General features: G+C 55.5%; 1 protein-coding gene across 1 annotated transcript in view; it reads right to left on the reverse strand.

Annotated features, from left to right (window-relative positions):
- The window catches only part of LOC105811399 (olfactory guanylyl cyclase GC-D-like), a 50,494-nt gene that overhangs the window by 27,319 nt on the left and 5,329 nt on the right, over window positions 1–17,846 (reverse strand). The window contains 16 exon segments of the mRNA XM_012645579.1: window positions 899–1,080; window positions 1,511–1,674; window positions 4,250–4,398; window positions 7,745–7,853; window positions 7,855–7,895; window positions 8,209–8,329; window positions 8,331–8,360; window positions 8,593–8,654; window positions 8,657–8,780; window positions 11,107–11,137; window positions 11,139–11,188; window positions 12,496–12,559; window positions 12,561–12,610; window positions 12,695–12,791; window positions 13,487–13,571; window positions 17,246–17,600. Coding sequence (XP_012501033.1) covers window positions 899–1,080; window positions 1,511–1,674; window positions 4,250–4,398; window positions 7,745–7,853; window positions 7,855–7,895; window positions 8,209–8,329; window positions 8,331–8,360; window positions 8,593–8,654; window positions 8,657–8,780; window positions 11,107–11,137; window positions 11,139–11,188; window positions 12,496–12,559; window positions 12,561–12,610; window positions 12,695–12,791; window positions 13,487–13,571; window positions 17,246–17,600 — 1,714 coding nt within the window.

Below are 17,846 nucleotides of genomic sequence, written 5' to 3' on the forward strand. Positions count from 1 at the left end.
CACCCTCTCTGTACCCACACCATTGCAACGTGACTCCGAAGCTTCTCCCTTCAAAAGGTAGAGTTTATTTCCTCACCTCTTGAACCCACGCTGGTCTTTTGCTTTGACCAATAGCATACATCAGAAATTGCAATGTGTCTGATTCCAGGTTACATCTGGAGAGGCTGTGTACCACTGTCCTCTCTCTCAGAACCCTGTCACACCTTGGAGACAATCCCAGACTAGCCTGCTGGGGGATCAGAGACTCTGCGGACCAGAACTGAGTTCTCCCAGTCTAGGCTCCAGAAATGTGAAAGAACCCAGTTAAGATCAGCAGAGCTGGCCGGACGCGGTGGCTCACGCCTGTAATCCTAGCTCTCTGGGAGGCCGAGGCGGGAGGATTGTTTGAGCACAGGAGTTCGAGACCAGCCTGAGCAAGAGCGAGACCCCGTCTCTACTAAAATTAGAAAGAAATTAATTGGACAACTAAAAATATATAGAAAAAATTAGCCGGGCATGGTGGCGCATGCCTGTAGTCCCAGCTACTCGGGAGGCTGAGGCAGGAGGATCGCTTGAGCCCAGGAGTTTGAGGTTGCTGTGAGCTAGGATGACGCCACGGCACTCTAGCCCGGGCAACACAGTGAGACTCTGTCTCAAAAAAAAAAAAAAAAAAAGATCAGCAGAGCTGCCTACCTCACCCACAGCTGACCACAGATGTATGAGTCCAAAGGAAACTTTCAGCTGACCCATAGGCTTGTGAGCAATAATAAATGCTTATCATTTTATACTACTAGGTTGGGGGGTTATTTGTTACACAGCAGTAGCTAACTGATACAAACAAATAAATGAATGGAAGTAAATGTACAATACGGACACAATAGTTAAGGAGCGGGGGAAGACAGCCTCCCAGTATTCTCACCTATACACATCATGCCTTCCCAAAACAGCATGTAGAGATCGTTGAGCAAGCCCACCACCTCAATGGGTTCACTCAGGGCTGAGATGGTGGTGAAACTCACAATGTCACTGAAGTATATGGTAACCTGGTCAAAATACTCCGGTTCCACAGTCGCCCCCATTTTCAAAGCTTCGGCTGCAGATCTGAAGGGATGGGAGGGGCAGGAGTCACAAGATGGGAGGGCCCCTTTTTTATAGTTTGGAGGTTAGGGAGGGATATTTGGGAGGAAATCCTGGGTTGAGCATCAGGGGATCTGGGACAGGTCTGCTGGTGTGTTGGCTGCCCTGTAGCAAATGCCTGTCCCTCTCTGGACATTACTTCTCCTGTAGTGAGATGGGGGCACTGTGGCCCCCTCCCTGCCCCCAAAGGTGAGAGAGCAAAAATTCAACACTCACCTGCCCAGCACAGTCCCTCACATGGTGAGGGCCCTATGAAAGTATGTTGGACAAATAAACTTGATTGAATGCACTGAATGAATTCATGGAACCTGGATTTACTGAGGACCCACTATGTTCCCAGTCCCGTACTCAGAACCGAGGACAGAGGCCCACTCGAGCTGTCAGGGCCACTCACCGAGGGAGCATCTGAGAGAGCAGCCTTTCTGTCTTCTGCTTCTCCAGCTCCAGCTCCTCGGTCCACTCCTGGACCAAGTCCTCCAGCTGCTGGGAATACTTCTCCAGCATCCGCAGCATAGAGTTGGCAACACTGGCCTTCTTGCCTTGGTTGATGCTTTTGAACTGAAGATGGGAGAAAAATCCCAGTGCACCCTTGAAGGTCAGCACATCTGGCCCCCAGCTCGGGAACCTGGGACCACAGGAATGAACCAGACAGAGTCCCTGCCTGGACAAGCTGCACTGTTGCGGGGAGCGGATATGTAAGCAGACAGGGGGATAGTGGCTCCGACAAGGGAGAAGCACAGTCGGTGGGGAGAAATGGGTTAATTCTGTGTGGGGTGGGAAGGCAAGAAAAGGACTTTGCAAAGGAGCCTGGGGCCAGTACAGAATTACCGTTAACAAAAACTGTCCCATCGCATTGATTCTCACTACAACACTGCGGAACAGGCATTCTTTGTTCTCAAAGATAGATAGATTGACTGATAGCTAGGTGGGTAGGTGGGTGGATGGATGGATGGATGGATGGACAGACAGATGGGTAAATTGATGGATGGGTAAATAGGTAGAAAGAATACATGTAGATTATATATAGAGGTCTTTGTGTGAGGACACTTATGTGTGGTCATAAACTGCACCTTTAACAAAAACCTTACAGGAAATCTGGCAGCAGGTTTCCTAGGGAGACTTACTAGAACCTTCCCCAATGTGGTTTGCACCTTCCCAAAGTGCAGTCAGTAGGAGAATCAAATCAATGATGGTCAAAGTGAAGGGCTCCATTCTCGTCCAAATCCAGCATCTTGAATGTGTGTGTGGGTCTGTCTGTCAGCATATACATCCAACCTCCATTAATACCACTTCTTTCAGCCAAACATCTGCAAGGTAGGGAGTGGCAGCGGCCCCTGAAGTGCACCTATTTCGTGTTGTCCATTAAGAGCAGAGTCACGAGCTTTGAAGTGTGGGTGTGACAGCTGCTGACTTTGAGACACCAGCAAGGACCTGAAGCTGACTGCAAGGCCACCTCTGCATGGAGTGTCACCATTTCACAAACGAAGAGACAAGGGATCTGAGAGGCGAATAACTTGCCAAGAAGCACACAGTGGTGGAACTGAGTTTCAGACTGAAGTCTTATATATTAATTTTACCATCAGCCACCCACTGAATTATTTTATCATTTGGAATATCTTTTCCATTGCTCCTTTCGATTGCCCAGGAGCACACTCATAGGATCTGCAAATAACCGTCATTGTCTTCTTCCTTTCCAGTGTTCATTTTCTTGTCTAATTGCATTGGCTAGTACTCCCAGAACAATGTGAAATGAATATAAACTCAGGTCTTTTGACTTTAATGTCAGTGTTCTTTATCCTCCTTACTCTCTCCTTCTCAAGGAACTACATTTTTAATAATTAGTTATCTCACTTGATGATCACGCCTATCTGGAGAGTGAGGCCAGGATTCGTGTATCTTTCCAGGCAACACATAAGGAGGCTGAAGCTCAAGAGGGCTATTAGCTGGGGCTTAGGAGGGACGTGAAGCCAGGCATTCTGACCCTTAGCCTCTCCTGCAGTGTGGTGCGATTCCCGCCATCTGCACGCAGATCACGGTGTGCACCCACCTCAGCCTTCCACAGAGCCTTAGGCAGGGGTCGTTGCCCACAGCCACCTCTCACTCGGGGCAAGAGCTCCTGCCCTGCCTTGTAGGCCGCAGCAATCTCTGATCCGCCAGAAAGATCCCAAGCTGGTATCTTAAGAGCTGGTGGCTCGTCCTCGCTCTGCTGCCCACCCTCACAGTGACCACCTGGAGCTCACTACTCTGAGGGCAGGTTCTCTCTGTGAAGTGTCCCCCCAGTGCTGAAGCTAAGGTGGGGAGGGGATGTGGGAGGGCTTTTCAAAGGACACCTGTGGGCTTCTCCTCTGTCTGCCCTGCGGCTTCTCACTCCCTCACCACCTGTGCTGATGCCCTCTCTGGCTCGCTCAACCTCTCTTGGCAATCTTCCACTGTGGCTGGGGCGTGGAGGGCAGGGAGGGGAGGCACGAACTGTCACTTCGGGCCTGATGGGTTAGCCCCCAGGTGCCATCAGCCAGCTGGGTCGGCCCACGCACTCCACCGCCACCCTGCAGACTCGCACGGGCTTGCCTCGCCCCTCCTGCTGCAGTCCCCAAGGCAGGCTGGGGCTCCGCAGGGCCCTCGCATCTTCCTCTCACTGACACAGGAAGCAGCGCCGTCTCCACAGCCGCAAATGGCCTCTCGGCTCAGGTGCCAGGAGCCCGGTGCAGGGTGGGGGTCCCGGCATGGCTGTGCAGACAAAGCTGGGTTTGGGCTGCAGCTCCTGCTCTCACTGTTACGCTGTCACAGCTACGCTGGGCAAGTCCCCTCACCTTGCCAGACCTCGTTTCTCTCCCAAAAAGCCAAGATAATAGCGTTGCTTCTTCAGAGGGCTGTCATGAGCATCAGATGAAGGAAGCGCAGCACTTAGCTCAGGGCTTGGCACCCAGAAAGGCACCTGGACAGAAGACCCTGGAGCCCATGATCCTGAGAGAGCTCTCCTTAGAGGGTGGACCCCAGGGGTGGTGGTGCTGGCGGTTGTCCCTTATGGCATGGCACTTCCAGGTCCCAGGGACAGCGTGGGCTCACACTGGGCAAAGTAAGCGGAACAAATGGGCCATTTCTTGTGAGCACCCGCTCCTCCAGGAGCACTCACCTGGGTGTGGATCTGGTCCAGGCTTGGTCTGTCCTCTGGAGCCTCCTCCCAGCACTGCTTCATCAGCTGGATGCATTCAGGCGGCCCGTGGTCAGGGGACATCAGCAGCCAGAACAAAAGAGTGGGAGACGCCACCTTCCTGATGATTTCTGCAAAAACACGGTGGGGGCCGCGGGCCTGAGGTCCCGGGAGGGCTCACGGGAGAGGGCTGGCTCGGATGCTGAGAGGCAGGGCAGGGTAGGCCTGTAGGGGTGTGGGGTTTGGGCCCTAAGGATGCTCCTCAGCTCCTGTCTCCTGTGTCCAGGCTGTGGCTGGCCAGTGGATGTGACACCGCTGCTTTCCTCAGTCTGCCCCAGGGTGTGCCCAGGGCACGGGTCTCAAACTGGGAGCCAGGAGAGCTGGGTTCGAATTCTGGATCTGCCACCACTTTCCTATGAGATGGTGAGCAGGATGGTGGCCCCTCCGAGTCTCAGTCTCCCCATCTGTGAAATGAGCTTAATAAACTGCCTTCGAGAGAGGGGAGCCGAGGAGGAGATGACGGACGTTAGGTGCCTGGCACCTAAAAGGCTCTCCTCCACCCCCAGGCCCCAAAGCAGCTGCCACCGCTCTGTTGCCAGCGATGCCCACCACCGTGCCTGAAATCTTGACACTGCGGCTCTTTCCTCCAACCCTGCCATGCAGAGGCTGGTGCCAACTCCCCACAAGTGTGAACGAGACTGCCCGATTGTCACACCACCATCATCATCATCGTTATTATTTCCCCAAGTCAACCCTGTCTGTGTCATCTTGTCCCCACACCAGACCAAGCCAAGGGTAGACAGACCAGTGTTCTACTTCTGGCCCTGCCGTTTGCCATTACTCTGTGCCTCAGTTTCCCCACCTAACAACTGATGCCATAACGCCTGCCTCGGGAGGCTCTTGGAGAGCCGGGGGGAGCTGGGAGAGTCTACAATAGACTGGGAGGAGGAGGGGCTGACTCCAAGCTCAGGCTTTGGGCCACTGGATCAGAACTGACTTCTAGATTATCCATGTACATTCTCTCTGAGCCTCAGTTTCCTCACCTATAAAGTGGGCATAATAATGGCCCATGCCCCAAGGGCTGTTACGAGGCAGAGCAGGTTCATTTCCTTTGGGGCGGGCTGGGACCCTCCTCGCACGAGTGAGGGAGGTGGGAGCCCCTGGAGCCAGTGAGGAGACACTTCTCTGGATTTCAGTCCCCTCCCATCCCTTAGTTGGCGTCCTTGTTGGGGACAGTGCACGAGTCACTGTCCCATTTTACAGACACAGACACTGAGGCTCCTGTGGGTGAAGCAGGGCACCCACACAGGGCGGTAAAAAGCAGACATGAGAGCTGGACCGGCTTCTGCCTGGCCTGCACGATTTCCTCCGCCCAGAGCTTCCCAGCCTGCGGCGTCAGACCCCCGCCGGCCTCCGAGTGCGGGTCTGGGAAGCTGGTTGCGCTCACAAAGGAGTGTGTGCAGATGGAACCAATAACACATCACATGCACACGTGTACGACTATTTCTCAAAAGTATGCCGATGGCACCGTAACGAATACAGCACAAATCCACTTCAAAGTGGTGCTGATTTCAGAGCAGATTTTGTCATCGGCTATTTTCTCAGTCAGCGGATATTAAAAGTCAAATAGTAGCATGTGAGGCTCCAACCTTCTTTGACATTCGAATCAAGTCTGCATATGTGAACATGCTGAGACCCTCTGCCCCAGGCCAGGCCAGGCCTCGCGCTCCCCTCGTGGTGCCGGGCACACTGCCTACACCCAAGCCACCATTGATCGATCGCCGTGCTGACAGCTGCAGGAGGCCTGGTGGGGCCTGGGCGCATGCTCCGTGGATGACTCCAAGAGATCTCAGGGCGAGAGCACTGGACTTGGATCCGGGACTCCCACCCCCCATCCCACTGCTTCCGCTCTGAGAAGTCCCTTCCTCTCTCTGAGCCTCACTTAACTCAGCTCTGAAAAGCGGGCAATTACCCACTTCCCAGGCTTGTCCGATGGAGCAAGGCACATGAAAGTGCTTTGGAAACTGCAACGGGCCCTGCACATGTAGGAGCTGAGAAAGATGTTCGAGTCAGGAGCGAACCCGGGGCCCCCTCGTCGGCGCACTCCTAACAGCACCCAGGCGGGTGTTTACTCAGCACCGCTGTGCGCCAGGCACTCCGTCTAAAGCATTTCCCTGCATCCTCACAGCTACTTTGGAAGGCAGGCCTTGCGGTCCCCACTTTATAGAGAGAAAATTGAGGCTTAGAGCCTAAAAGAGATTTACTCAAAGTGGTCAGGTGAGTTGGCATGGAGCTGGGCTTGGGTTGGTGTCCCCCAAATCCTGTGTCCTTACCCCTGTGCTCCCTGAGGCCAGAGAAGGCACACCCCAGGAAGCGGCAGGCCCCGGACTGACAGCCCTGTCCAAGGGTGGCCAGAGGGTTCCAGGTCTGGGTCCCTGCCAGGAGGGCCTTGCACTCAGCGTGGCTTGCAGACCCCATCTGGTGGGTCCGTCCCTCCCTCAGAGGCAGATGTCGGGGAGGCAGCTGAGGACTGTTGAACAAATGGCCGGATAAGGCCCCCTCCTTCCCACTGCTCCACCTCATAAATTTGGGGCCTGGAATGCTCTTTATTCAGTGGGCAGTGCTCTGGCGGAGAAAGGAAGGGGCAGGGGCTCCTGTGAGTTAAAGATTATCCATCAGGGGTGGCAGGTGATGGAGGGCTCAGCTCTGTCACTGCCCTGCACTATGGGCTGAGGTGCCAGGGTGCCTATGGGGACAACCGGAAGAGCAGCCTGGGGTCCAGGGAGCCCCGACAGAGAACACAGAAGGGAGGAAACATTTCTGGAGTTGGGCCCCGGCACTGGGGTAGAAAAGAGAGAATATGTAAAGGCCAGGTGACAGTGGAGAAGGCGTGAGTGATTATCCTGTGATTATCCTATGTATGGGGACAGAGATGTTCTTGAAGGAGCCCTGCCTGAGCAGGTAATTAAGCCCCCAAATTTTGAGCAGCCTAGCCACATCAGTCAGGGGACTGGGTGTCTGGCACATTGTTTTTTTTTGAATCCCCATTTTAAAGATGAGAAAACTGAGGCTCAGAGAGGGTAAGGGATTTGTGTAAGGTCACAGGATATGTGTAAGTGATACAGCCAGGGTAGGACTGAGGTCTGTGTAGACACAAAGACTGTGCTGGGCTGGAGGGGAGGTGCACTCAGGGCACGACCACTAGCAGACATGGCAGTGACACTGGGGAGGAAGGATGGAGCTGGGGTTTTCACCCAGAAATGCGTTAGCCCCTGGAGTTGGTCAGCTGCCATTCTGGCGGAGCTATGGAAAGCTGCCTGGCTTAAGTCAAGGAAGCCTAGTTCTCATGGTCATAGTTTAGGTTTGTGTGTCTATGTGGTTATTTTCAGGGCCAGACTTCCTGATGATCACAGAGCTCCCCAGCGATGAGGAAACTCCAGCCAGGGACAAGCCGATGGGGGAGAGAGGACTCCGTACCTTCTGCTGAGAGTCCCAAGGAGCAGTAGGGCAGGCCTCGCGTCAGCGCCTCCTGCAGGATGATGCCAATACTGAAGATGTCCCCTTTGAGGGTGCCCGGCCCCGGGCCTGCGGGGCCCCTGCAGCAGCTCAGGAGCGGTCCACAGCAGCTCTGCAATCACAGGGCAGGGCCGCCCACCATCACCACTGACCTCCCCGGCTGGGCCAGGCTGGGCCAGGCGCTTCACACCTGTGGCATTGTTGCGCCTCCCTGCACCCTGGGAGGATGAAGGTGTTTCTATTCTCCCTGATTCACAGGCAAAGAGCCTAAGGCTTTCAGAGAGGAAAAGCGATCAACTCAAGGTCATGCCACAGAAAGTGCCAAAGGACTGGAGATCTCCCCAGCTTCCCCCTCCTTACCAGCACTAGGGGTAAACAGAGACCTCGGAACCCACTGGCGGCTCCCTGCCCACCCCTGAGTTGACCTTCCGGGGCTGGCCAGGGAGCCCGCTGAGCATCCAGGAGTGCTGCGTAACCGTGGTCAGTGACTTTGAGCACAAAGCGGCCATCCACCACGCGGTTTCTGGACTTGAGGCGGCCATGGGGGGAAATGTCGATGGTGCAGATACCGCATGCCCTGGGGTGCACATGTGGGGGTCCATTCGGTCTGTACTGAGAGGGGCCCTGGGGCTCTCAGAGCTCCCACAGGTCCCAGGAAGCCCTCCTGCTCACCTCCCCCTTGGCCGCGCTGTTTAGGTATTCCTCAGTTAGACACAATGGGGAGAGCCCAGGTGTGGGGAATCTTGGCCTCTCTGTCTCCCTGCCCTCCCCATCGCCCACATAGCTCCAGGCCTGGGGAGGATTCTCACATGGATCAAATCCAGCAGCAGGGAGGCCTTGAAGGTCCAGTCTAGTGGCAGGGCCTCATTAGTAGCAGGTCCTCCAGGCTGCCCCGGGGGCAGTGCTCCAGTACCAGCGCACTGGCCCCAGGGGCCATGAAAAAGCCCAAGCAGGTGGCAACGTTTCCATGCCCCACATCTGCCAGGGCAACGGGCACCTTAGCAGTCGCCATGGGCCCTTTGAGGATGGGTGGATGTATGGATGTATGGATGGTGGATGGTGGGTGAATGGACAGATGGTGGATGGTGGTGGGTGGATGGATGGGTGGATAGATGGTGGACAGTAGATGGATGGATGGGTGAGTGGGTGGGTGGGTGGATGGATGGTGGATAGATGGATAGATGGTGGGTGGGTGGATAGATGGTGGGTGGATGGATGGATGGATAAGTGGATGGATGGATGAATGAGAGCGTGAAAGAATGAGTGAACAAGTGAGTGAAAGCACCATGAATGAATAAGTGAATAAACTGTAGCCAACTCTACAAACTAGTTATATATGCCTGTTTCCCAACCTAAGTGATAGCATGGACCTGAAAACTGCATGCATTCTCTCTCCCAAGACTAAGGGATTGAGGAGGATGGAGGAGGAGCAGAAGGGATCAGGCATATGCAGAAAGCAGCCTTTCTGATGGCTGCCCAGCGAGTTAGAAAACTTGAACCCAACCAGGGACACCAGCATTTGCCAGAGCAGGAAAGATAGAAGCCTTGCCTGGCACAGCCCTCCTCACAAAAACAGCTCAGGGATCAACTAAGTGGGGGAAACCTATATACTCTCCCCGCTCAGAGATTCACAAGCACGTTAGCATATGTGGTGATTTAGGAATGGCCTCCATTCCTTTGACACTCCTGTCATCAAAAGTTGGAACTCTGTCCCCTCCCCTCAAATCTGAGCGGCTCTGTGACTTCTGTGACCAATAGAATGCAGTGGAAGTGGTCTTGTACCTTTCTGGGTTCAGGTCTTAGGAGACTGGCAGCTTCCATTTCCTCTTAGAACATTCTCTGTTAGAGCCCTGAACCAGCAGGTAAGAAGTCCCACCCTGGGTCACCACGCTGGAGAGACCACGTGGAGAGGCCTTGAGACTAGAGGGAGGAAAGACGAGTCCAGTTGAGTCCAGTTTTCCGACTGCCCTGCCAAGTGTGTGTGAGTGAAGCCTTTCTGGGCCCTCTGGACCAAGGATCAGCAAACTTTTCTATGAACGTCCAAAGAGCAAATATTTTCGGCTTTGCAAGCCATACGGTCCCTGCCACAGCTCTTCACCTCTGCCGCGGTAGCACGAAAGCAGCCAGAGACAATATGTAAGGAATGAGCATGGCTGTGTTCCAATAAAACCGTACTTACAAAAGCGGGCAGGGGGCCTGATTTGGCCTGTGGACCAAGCTCTGACAGTCCATTTATTAACACCAGCTGAATACCCCTGAGTGCTCCCCAACCAATACAGGGAGAACAGAAGACTTGCCCAGCTGCATCCTTGCCAAATTTCTTACCCACAAAATTGTAAGATATTATAAAATGGTTATTGTTTTACCCCATTTTGGGGTAAGTTGTTATACAGTGATAGACAGCATATTAAAGGTTCTGAGCATATTAAAGGTTCTGAGAAGTTCTGTGGCTAACCCAAGCAATTTTCAAACCTATGTGGCCACATGTAGGACATTTTCTTTTAAGAAACATCTACTCGCATTGCTTGCAAGATGCCCAGTGGGAAATACCTAACTTAACCTCAGTCACTTAATCTCTCTGAACTTTATTTCAGATGGCGATGATATTGGGAATAATAATAAAATTCACCACTTATCAAAAGCATACTGCTTGCCAGGAACAGTTCTAGGTTATTTCATATATTCTCTGCAATCCCATAATTCCCCTGGAGGTGGACATCACGAGTTCCATTTTACAGGAAAGCTTGAGTGTTCTATGGAGGCAGGATTCCATCTGGGTCTTCCCGACTCAAATCCTGCGCTCTGTCCTCCATCCCCCAGCGCCTCTCAAAATGATGATGCTCTCAGGCGTGAAGGCGCTTGCGTGGTTAGTGATGACAAGTGACTAGAATCTCCCCGAGGGAAGGAACCCTGTCTCCCTTCCCCACTGTGTATCTCCAAAGCCCAGAACCCTGCCTGGCTCATAGTGATGCTCAATGAATAGTGAATAAATGGGTGGGTGGGCGGAGGGAGGGAGGGTGCAGGACGAGGTCCCTTGGTGGTGTCGAGTATGCCATGTGATGGCACTGATGGAGGGGACTGTGCCCTTGGTGGGCTTGGGAATGGTCATATTGGGGTGCTGACTTGGCTTTAGGGATGCTGGTGTGTGTGGTGGTGACAGTGACGATGTACAACCATGACTGAGGTGCTGTCAACGAGCAGGATTACGATGACAGGAGTGACTTCATCCCTGAGGCCAGAAGCTTCCAAGTTAAATAGGGGCCAATCCAGACCAGTAAGGTCCCCGGAGCAGCCCCGCTCCCCGCCCACCCCCACAGCCCTACCTTCCTCAGGAGGCCGAGGCAGCTGGGGCGGCTCGGGTGCCACGCCCACTTCAAACTCCTTCAGCCGCACCTAGTCTCCCTGTGCAAGGCAGAACAACGAGAGCTCAGCCACCGCTGTTCCCTGGCTGCCGGACCTCAGGAGGGTCCCTCCACCTCTCTCAGCCTTGGCTTCTTCCCCATAAACGCCCCCTCTGCGCGCTCCCAGCCAGGCGGAGGATGGTCAGCTGAAACAGCAGTTAGACTTGTGCTGCCGCCGGGCAGAGCCAGGGGCTGCGCTTTGGCTGACGGACCCGAGTTCCAGTCCTGATTCCACCACTTTCTAGCTCTGTGGCCTGGGGCAGGCAACTTCGGTTCTCTGAGCTGCATGTTCCGAGTCTGTAAAGGGAGGACGTCAGCACCCACCCGCATCTCAAGGGCTCAGGAGATGCACATGCGTGTTCCCGGCCTGGAGGTCAGCTTTGCCCTGCAGGCCCCAGGCACTCATGACACCCTAACCCTGGGAAGCACTGGGGTGTCTGTGACCCAGGGACTCTAGGGGAGGAGAGAGGGCAGGTGGAGGAGGAGGGGCTCAGGTCAGGGCCCTGCCCTTGCCATGGCCCGGCCAGGGGCTGATGTAATCATCACCTCCTCTCTCCCATCGGGATGTGCCTTGCGGCCTCAGGCTCACTGGCAGCAGGTCAGCTAACTCAGAGAGACAAACACAACATGCATTGTACGTCATTAAAGCCTCCTTTCGGCAGCAAAGAAAAAAGATGGAATTCCCCAGGCACAACGGGGAAAAGGAGAGGAGCGGCGAGGGTCTCAGGTCGCTTCCTGCAGAAACAATTAGCCTGGCCCGTCAACCGCGAGAGTCACGGAGTAGGAGAATCACAGGGTCGGTGGATTGTTGAATTTGAGAATGACAACACCTGAGAAATCGTGGTGTCCCAGCAACCTTCGAATCGTGCTGGGCTGACCTCTGACTTTCCAGCTGCCCTGTCAGAGTGGCCTGGGCTCTGCCCACAGCTGTCCTGGGCTGAGTGCTGCCCCCACACATCAGGGCCTTGGAGACCCGGGATCCCACCTTGTCTAAGCAGGTGGGAAGGTGACCAGGGCTGGTCCTGGCCACTGAGAGAGGCCCTAGGGTGGCTCACGTGGGCAGTGCCCGGCCCAAGTGCCCAGGAACTGGTTGTCTCCCACGCTCAGATCATGCACCTCACTGGGCTGGGGTCAGAGCCCAGCTTCCCACTGACAGCTCTGCTGCACACTTGGTCAGAGTGGCCCAGGAAAGTCATTGCTCCTACCCAGGCCTCAGTGTCCCATTCTGTAGCAGGAGTGGGGACACAGAGGCCCAAGAGGCTATGGGCTCCCTCGGCTTCTCCAAACTGACTGCAGTCCCCCAGGTCTGGGGTACAGGGCCACGTTGGTGGGCTCCTGGGGGGCTGGCAGGCTCCTTGCTGACCCCTGGGCCACTCAGGCTCCCACCATTCACCACACTTGTCGACTCACTGTCCACATGCAGCCTCTGGAGGGGGCAGGTGTGGTCAGGACCCCAGACCAGGCCCCAATGTGCTTCCTGCCCGCCCAGCTCAGCCCCTGCCCCACACACCCGCCTGCTCGGGGGCCGATGGACGAAGGTGAGCTCCTCGGCAGTCAGCAGGATCCGGTGGGGACCCCACACCAGCTGCAGATGCTGGATGCACGATCTGGAGGCAAGAGAAAGTGCAGGGCAGTGGGTGGTGCAAATGCCACCCCCCACCTCGGACTGGTGCTTGGCCCTGCCTCTGACTCAGAGCCCTCCTTTTCTCTCTGTTTCCAGTTCTGGCTCCCCAGCAGTCCCAGCTGGGCAGGGAGGGCACTGGGCACTGTCTCCAAGGAGCCCCTCGGCCTCAGGCTCAGGTCTGGACCCCCAGGGCCCGGTGCACCTGCTGGTCCCAGCCTCAGTGTTCCCAAGTTGCCTGGAGGCCTCACGGGGCAGCCCGGGGAGGGCTGGGAGCAGAAGGCTGCCCCTCCCAGAGGAGCCGAGGTTCAGGCATGGTCTGGATTCAGGAACACAGAGGAGCTTAGACCCAGGGAGCATTGTTTCAGAGCCGAAGGGCCTTTGGGGATCATCCCGGCCAGCCCTTCACGGAACAGAGGGGAGCCTGAAGCTCAGGGGATGGAGTCATGTCCAGGATCACAGGCTTCTTCCTCAAGTCTCAATGGACCTTCCCAGGAGGCCTCTGGGGCCTTGACAAGTCCTGGCCGGGGCTCTAGGGTGGGCAGGGTCGCTGAGGGGCCCTGAGGTCCCAGGGGAAGGAGGCTGGGAAAGCAGGTCGCCAGGGCTGTGCCCACAGGAGGGAGACCCCTTGGGGGCGCGTGGAGAGGCAGAGCCAGGCCCTCGCCTGGTACAGAGTCTCACCTGATGGGGCAAGCGAGGGCCCCGCCGGCCAGCACCAGGAGGCAGGCGAGCGCCAGAGCGGGCAGGCTGCCCAGGGGCCGTGTACCTGCGGGGGAAGTGGGGACAGACGGGGGTCATTACGGCAACACCGCGCAGCAAGGGCAGCCCCCTTCACCACGTTCCTGCAGTCGCTCACTCTCTCAGCTCCTCCCTGGAAATGGGCGCACCACCCTACCCCCCAGCCCCCTCCGCAGGGGCGAGGCTCAGAGTGACCCCTGGCTGGGAAAGTCCTGCCCGTCAGACCGTCAGGCACAGATGGCGATTCCCAGTGCTGCTGTCTGTGTTCTCACCTCCGGCTGCCCCACAGCGCACAGACCCTGCTCAGACCCCATCACGGTCCTGGTCACACTACGACCTTTTGTCTGCCCACGTGTCGGGCCCCTGCCCACTAGACTGAGAGCAGCTGGACAGCAGGGCCTTTGCCTTACTCCTCTCGGCAAGCCTGGCACCTAACACAGGCCCGGACAGGGCAGGCGCTGAATAAAAAACTGTGAAATGCATCCCTGTCAGTGGTCATCCTATTTCTTGCATGCCTCCTGCAACGGGCCACTAATTACCTGTTTTGGCAGCCAGTTTCATTGTGGGATGGCTCTGTTAGAAGAGTCCTTACACTGAATCTAAGTCTCTACCCCTTGTATCAGGAGGGGATGTTTAGGACCACCAAATGAGGGGGGGAAATGCCCAGCCCCAGTTTGGAGATAACATTGCCTCCACTGCCACAGAAGGAAGGGCTATGTCTTCTTCCCTCCTTGCCTCCCGCACTTCATTCTGTTAGAGCACAAGCACTGTTCCACCTGCCCCTCCTGCGGTTCCGCAATCTGAATTGAGTCCAGATAATAACAGTAGCAGCAAGTACTGTGTGGTACTTATTTTACAATTGTATATGGCATTGTTCCAGGCACCTGTGCTAGGGATGTTACGTGCTTCAGTTCAGTTATTCCCGACAATAACTTCTGGAGGTAGCTGGGGTCATGACCACGATTTTACAGATGAGGAAACAGAGGTTAAGTGACTGAGAATGGCAGAGCCTGGGTTCAAACCCTGGCAGTTTGGCCACAGCATCTGGGCTCCTACCCACTGCACATCCTGCCTCTCAGGGCTGGCGGGAAGGAAGACTGGAGTCAGGACCTGGAGGAGGAGAGGGGACAAGCCGAACGGCAGGTGTGGAAAAGCACTCCAGGGCTGGGAGTGGCAAGTACAGAGGCTGCGAAGCAGGAGTGTGCCAGCGACATTCCAGGAACAGCAAAGAGGCCAGGGCAGCAGGGCAGAGCAAGTGGGAGGCATGCAAGCAGGCAGGTGATGGGACAGTGCCCCAAGAAGTCCGCTGTGAAGACTCTGGCTCTCCTCTAAGCGAGGTGGGAGGCTCTGTAGACGTGAGCAGAACAGCAGCAGATCTGATCATGTCTTCCAAGGATCAGGGCGGGGCAGACACAGGGAGGCCTTGGGGACACTGCTGCCCTAGCCAGTGAGAGACGACAGGGTGCCCACAGTGGGGTAGTGAAGAAGACAAATTAAAGGCTGGTGCTACTGCTCAGGGTCCTGCCACTCCTGGGTGCCCCGCTTAGATCCCCGTCCACCTGCCTTTACCCTTCTGCCTCCCTCCATCACGGGTCCTGGCAGTGACCACAAATCTTATCTGCCGACCCCTCAATTCCTGGCACTGAGCTCAGCACATAGTGGAGGCTCTGTAAACGTTTGCTGATTGACCTATTGAATGAGTTCATTAAAACCTGCCCCAAGGTGAAGTCTGTGAGCCGGGACTGCTGGAGACGGGGCTGTAAAGATCTCTGGGCTCCATCAGCCCCCAGCTGCCCTGGCATGGCTCTGACCGCACTGCGTGCTGGTGCCTCTGGCTGTCCTGTCTCTGCCACCAGAGCGATGCACCTGGAGAGCAGAGCCTGGGTCTGGTCTTCCGGAGCAGCAGCCCCATGGGGCAGGGACGCCGCTTCATTCGCTCCCATATGCCCAGGGCTGAGCACAGCGCCTGGGGCAGCAGGTCCTCCGTCAATATTTGTGGAAGAAAAGAGGAAAAAATGAACATTTCAGTCAAGGCTTGTTCAAGGTCCTCCCTCATCAAAGAGACTTCTTAGTGCCACATCTAGCCTGGGAAAGACACGGTTCTGGGCCGGGCGCGGTGGCTCACGCCTATAATCCTAGCTCTCTGGGAGGCCGAGGCGGGCAGATTGTTTGAGCTCAGGAGTTCGAAACCAGCCTGAGCAAGAGCGAGACCCCGTCTCTACTAAAAATAGAAAGAAATTAATTGGACAACTAAAAATATATAGAAAAAATTAGCCGGGCATGGTGGCGCATGCCTGTAGTCCCAGCTACTCGGGAGGCTGAGGCAGGAGGATCACTTGAGCCCAGGAGTTTGAGGTTTCTGTGAGCTAGGCTGATGCCACGGCACTCTAGCCAGGGCAACACAGTGAGACTCTGTCTCAAAAAAAAAAAAAAGATACGGTTCTGGTCTCCCCAGCACGGCACAGACACTCCATGCACACAATGCACTGCGCCCAGGGGTCTGCGGGAACACGAAGGAGGCCCCCAACCTTGACTGCAGAGCTGGCCTTGAAGGACAAGTAGGAGTTAGCCAGGCAAGGCTGGGGTGGTGGTGGAGGGTCAAGGAGAGGAAAGTGCTCGAGTCAAGGGAGGCCTGAAAGTGGTGTGTGTTTAGGGAAACGCGAGGAGTCCATAGAGCAGTGTTGGGAGGCGGGGCAGAGCCTTGGTCTGGAGGAGGATGGGGAGGCTTGGGGCGGAGCAGGAACATCAGCAAGCCTGGCCAAATCTGAGTTTACCCACCAACGGCAGTACTGTCACTAGGTGTGCATCAGGGAGTACAGGTGCATTTGTTTACACACGTATGTGTGCGCACCTCTGCATACCTATACATGTGTGTGTCAGTGTGATTTCATCAGGGGTGATATTCTGGAGGGATGAATGACAGGAATCGGAAGGCGTGTGCCTCCATGCCCCATACTCCCTGGCGTCATGAGGAAAGGAATCCTGCACTTGGAGTCTACTGACTTAGGCTCAGCATGAGTTCGGCCACTGCCTCCCTGTGTGACCTTGGGCAAGTCACCAAACCTTTCCGAGCTTTAGTTCTGCACTGGTGCCCACAGAAGATAACAGCCTAGTCATAAAGGAATGGTGCAGTTTAGGAGAGCTGAGAGATGGGAGGGTGCTCTGGAAGTGCTTTAGCCCTGCTCAACTTGGGGGGCGGATCTTGCTAGTGTTCCCTGGTGCTTCACAACTGTTGGCTCAGTCTTCTCAATGAAGTGTCAAGTCCCTTCTTTGCACCCGCCCCTGGATGGATGGATGGATGATGGAGGCATGGATGCATGGATAGATGGATGGGTGGATGGATGGGTGCATGATGGGTGGATTGATGGGTGGATTGATGGATGGATGGATGGATGAATGATGAATGCATGGATAGATGGATAGATGGATGGGTAGATGATGGGTGGATTGATAGATGGATGCATGGATAGATGGATAGATGGATGGAAGATGGATGCATGGATGCATAAAGAGATGGGTGGATGGATGGATGGGTGGATGGATGGGTGCATGATGGGTAGATTGATGGGTGGATTGATGGATGGATGGATGGATGAATGATGAATGCATGGATAGATGGATAGATGGATGGAAGATGGATGCATGGATGCATAAAGAGATGGGTGGATGGATGGATGGGTGGATGGATGGATGATAAATTACCTCTCATGCACAGTGTATTGCGGTCAAACCAGCAGCTGGAATCATGGGCCGGAGAGGCTCCTCCTGAAAAGTGTATGGCCCTGCCCAGGGGCTGCACTCGCCATGTACCTGTGTCCAGGATATGGGTGGGGACCAGCTGGCTTCCTTGGCCATCTGTGTCCAGGATGATGTACTGGGCCAGCCTCCTGTCTTTCTTGTCTGTCCAGATCCTCTGGCTAAAGCCGGCCACATCCAGAGCCCCCATGTAATCTCCTAAGTGAGCCCCAGAGAGCCCTGCCCCATGGCTTTCAGAGTGGCTCAGGGCATGGGCCAGCAGGACAACAGCGTCATAGATAGTTCCAAAGAGTGGGGACACCTGTGGAAGAGAAGGTCCCCCAGCCCTGTAACCCCATGGCACAGGCCCCCAGGCATCTCTGAGTCCTGGCCCTCCCACCGTCACCTCAGTCCCCACTCAGCAGGCTCACAGTCTCCATGGCCACCACCATAGGGGCCACCACCAGCTCCAAAGTCTCACAGGCATCTCAAACCTAGTATGTCCAAAGCAGAGCTCCTGGTTCTAGCAGATTCTGCCACACTAAACCCCACTCCCTGCACCATTTCC

This window comes from Propithecus coquereli, unplaced genomic scaffold (genome assembly GCF_000956105.1).
Source record: "Propithecus coquereli isolate 6110/MARCELLA unplaced genomic scaffold, Pcoq_1.0 Scaffold235, whole genome shotgun sequence".
NCBI lineage: Eukaryota > Metazoa > Chordata > Mammalia > Primates > Indriidae > Propithecus > Propithecus coquereli.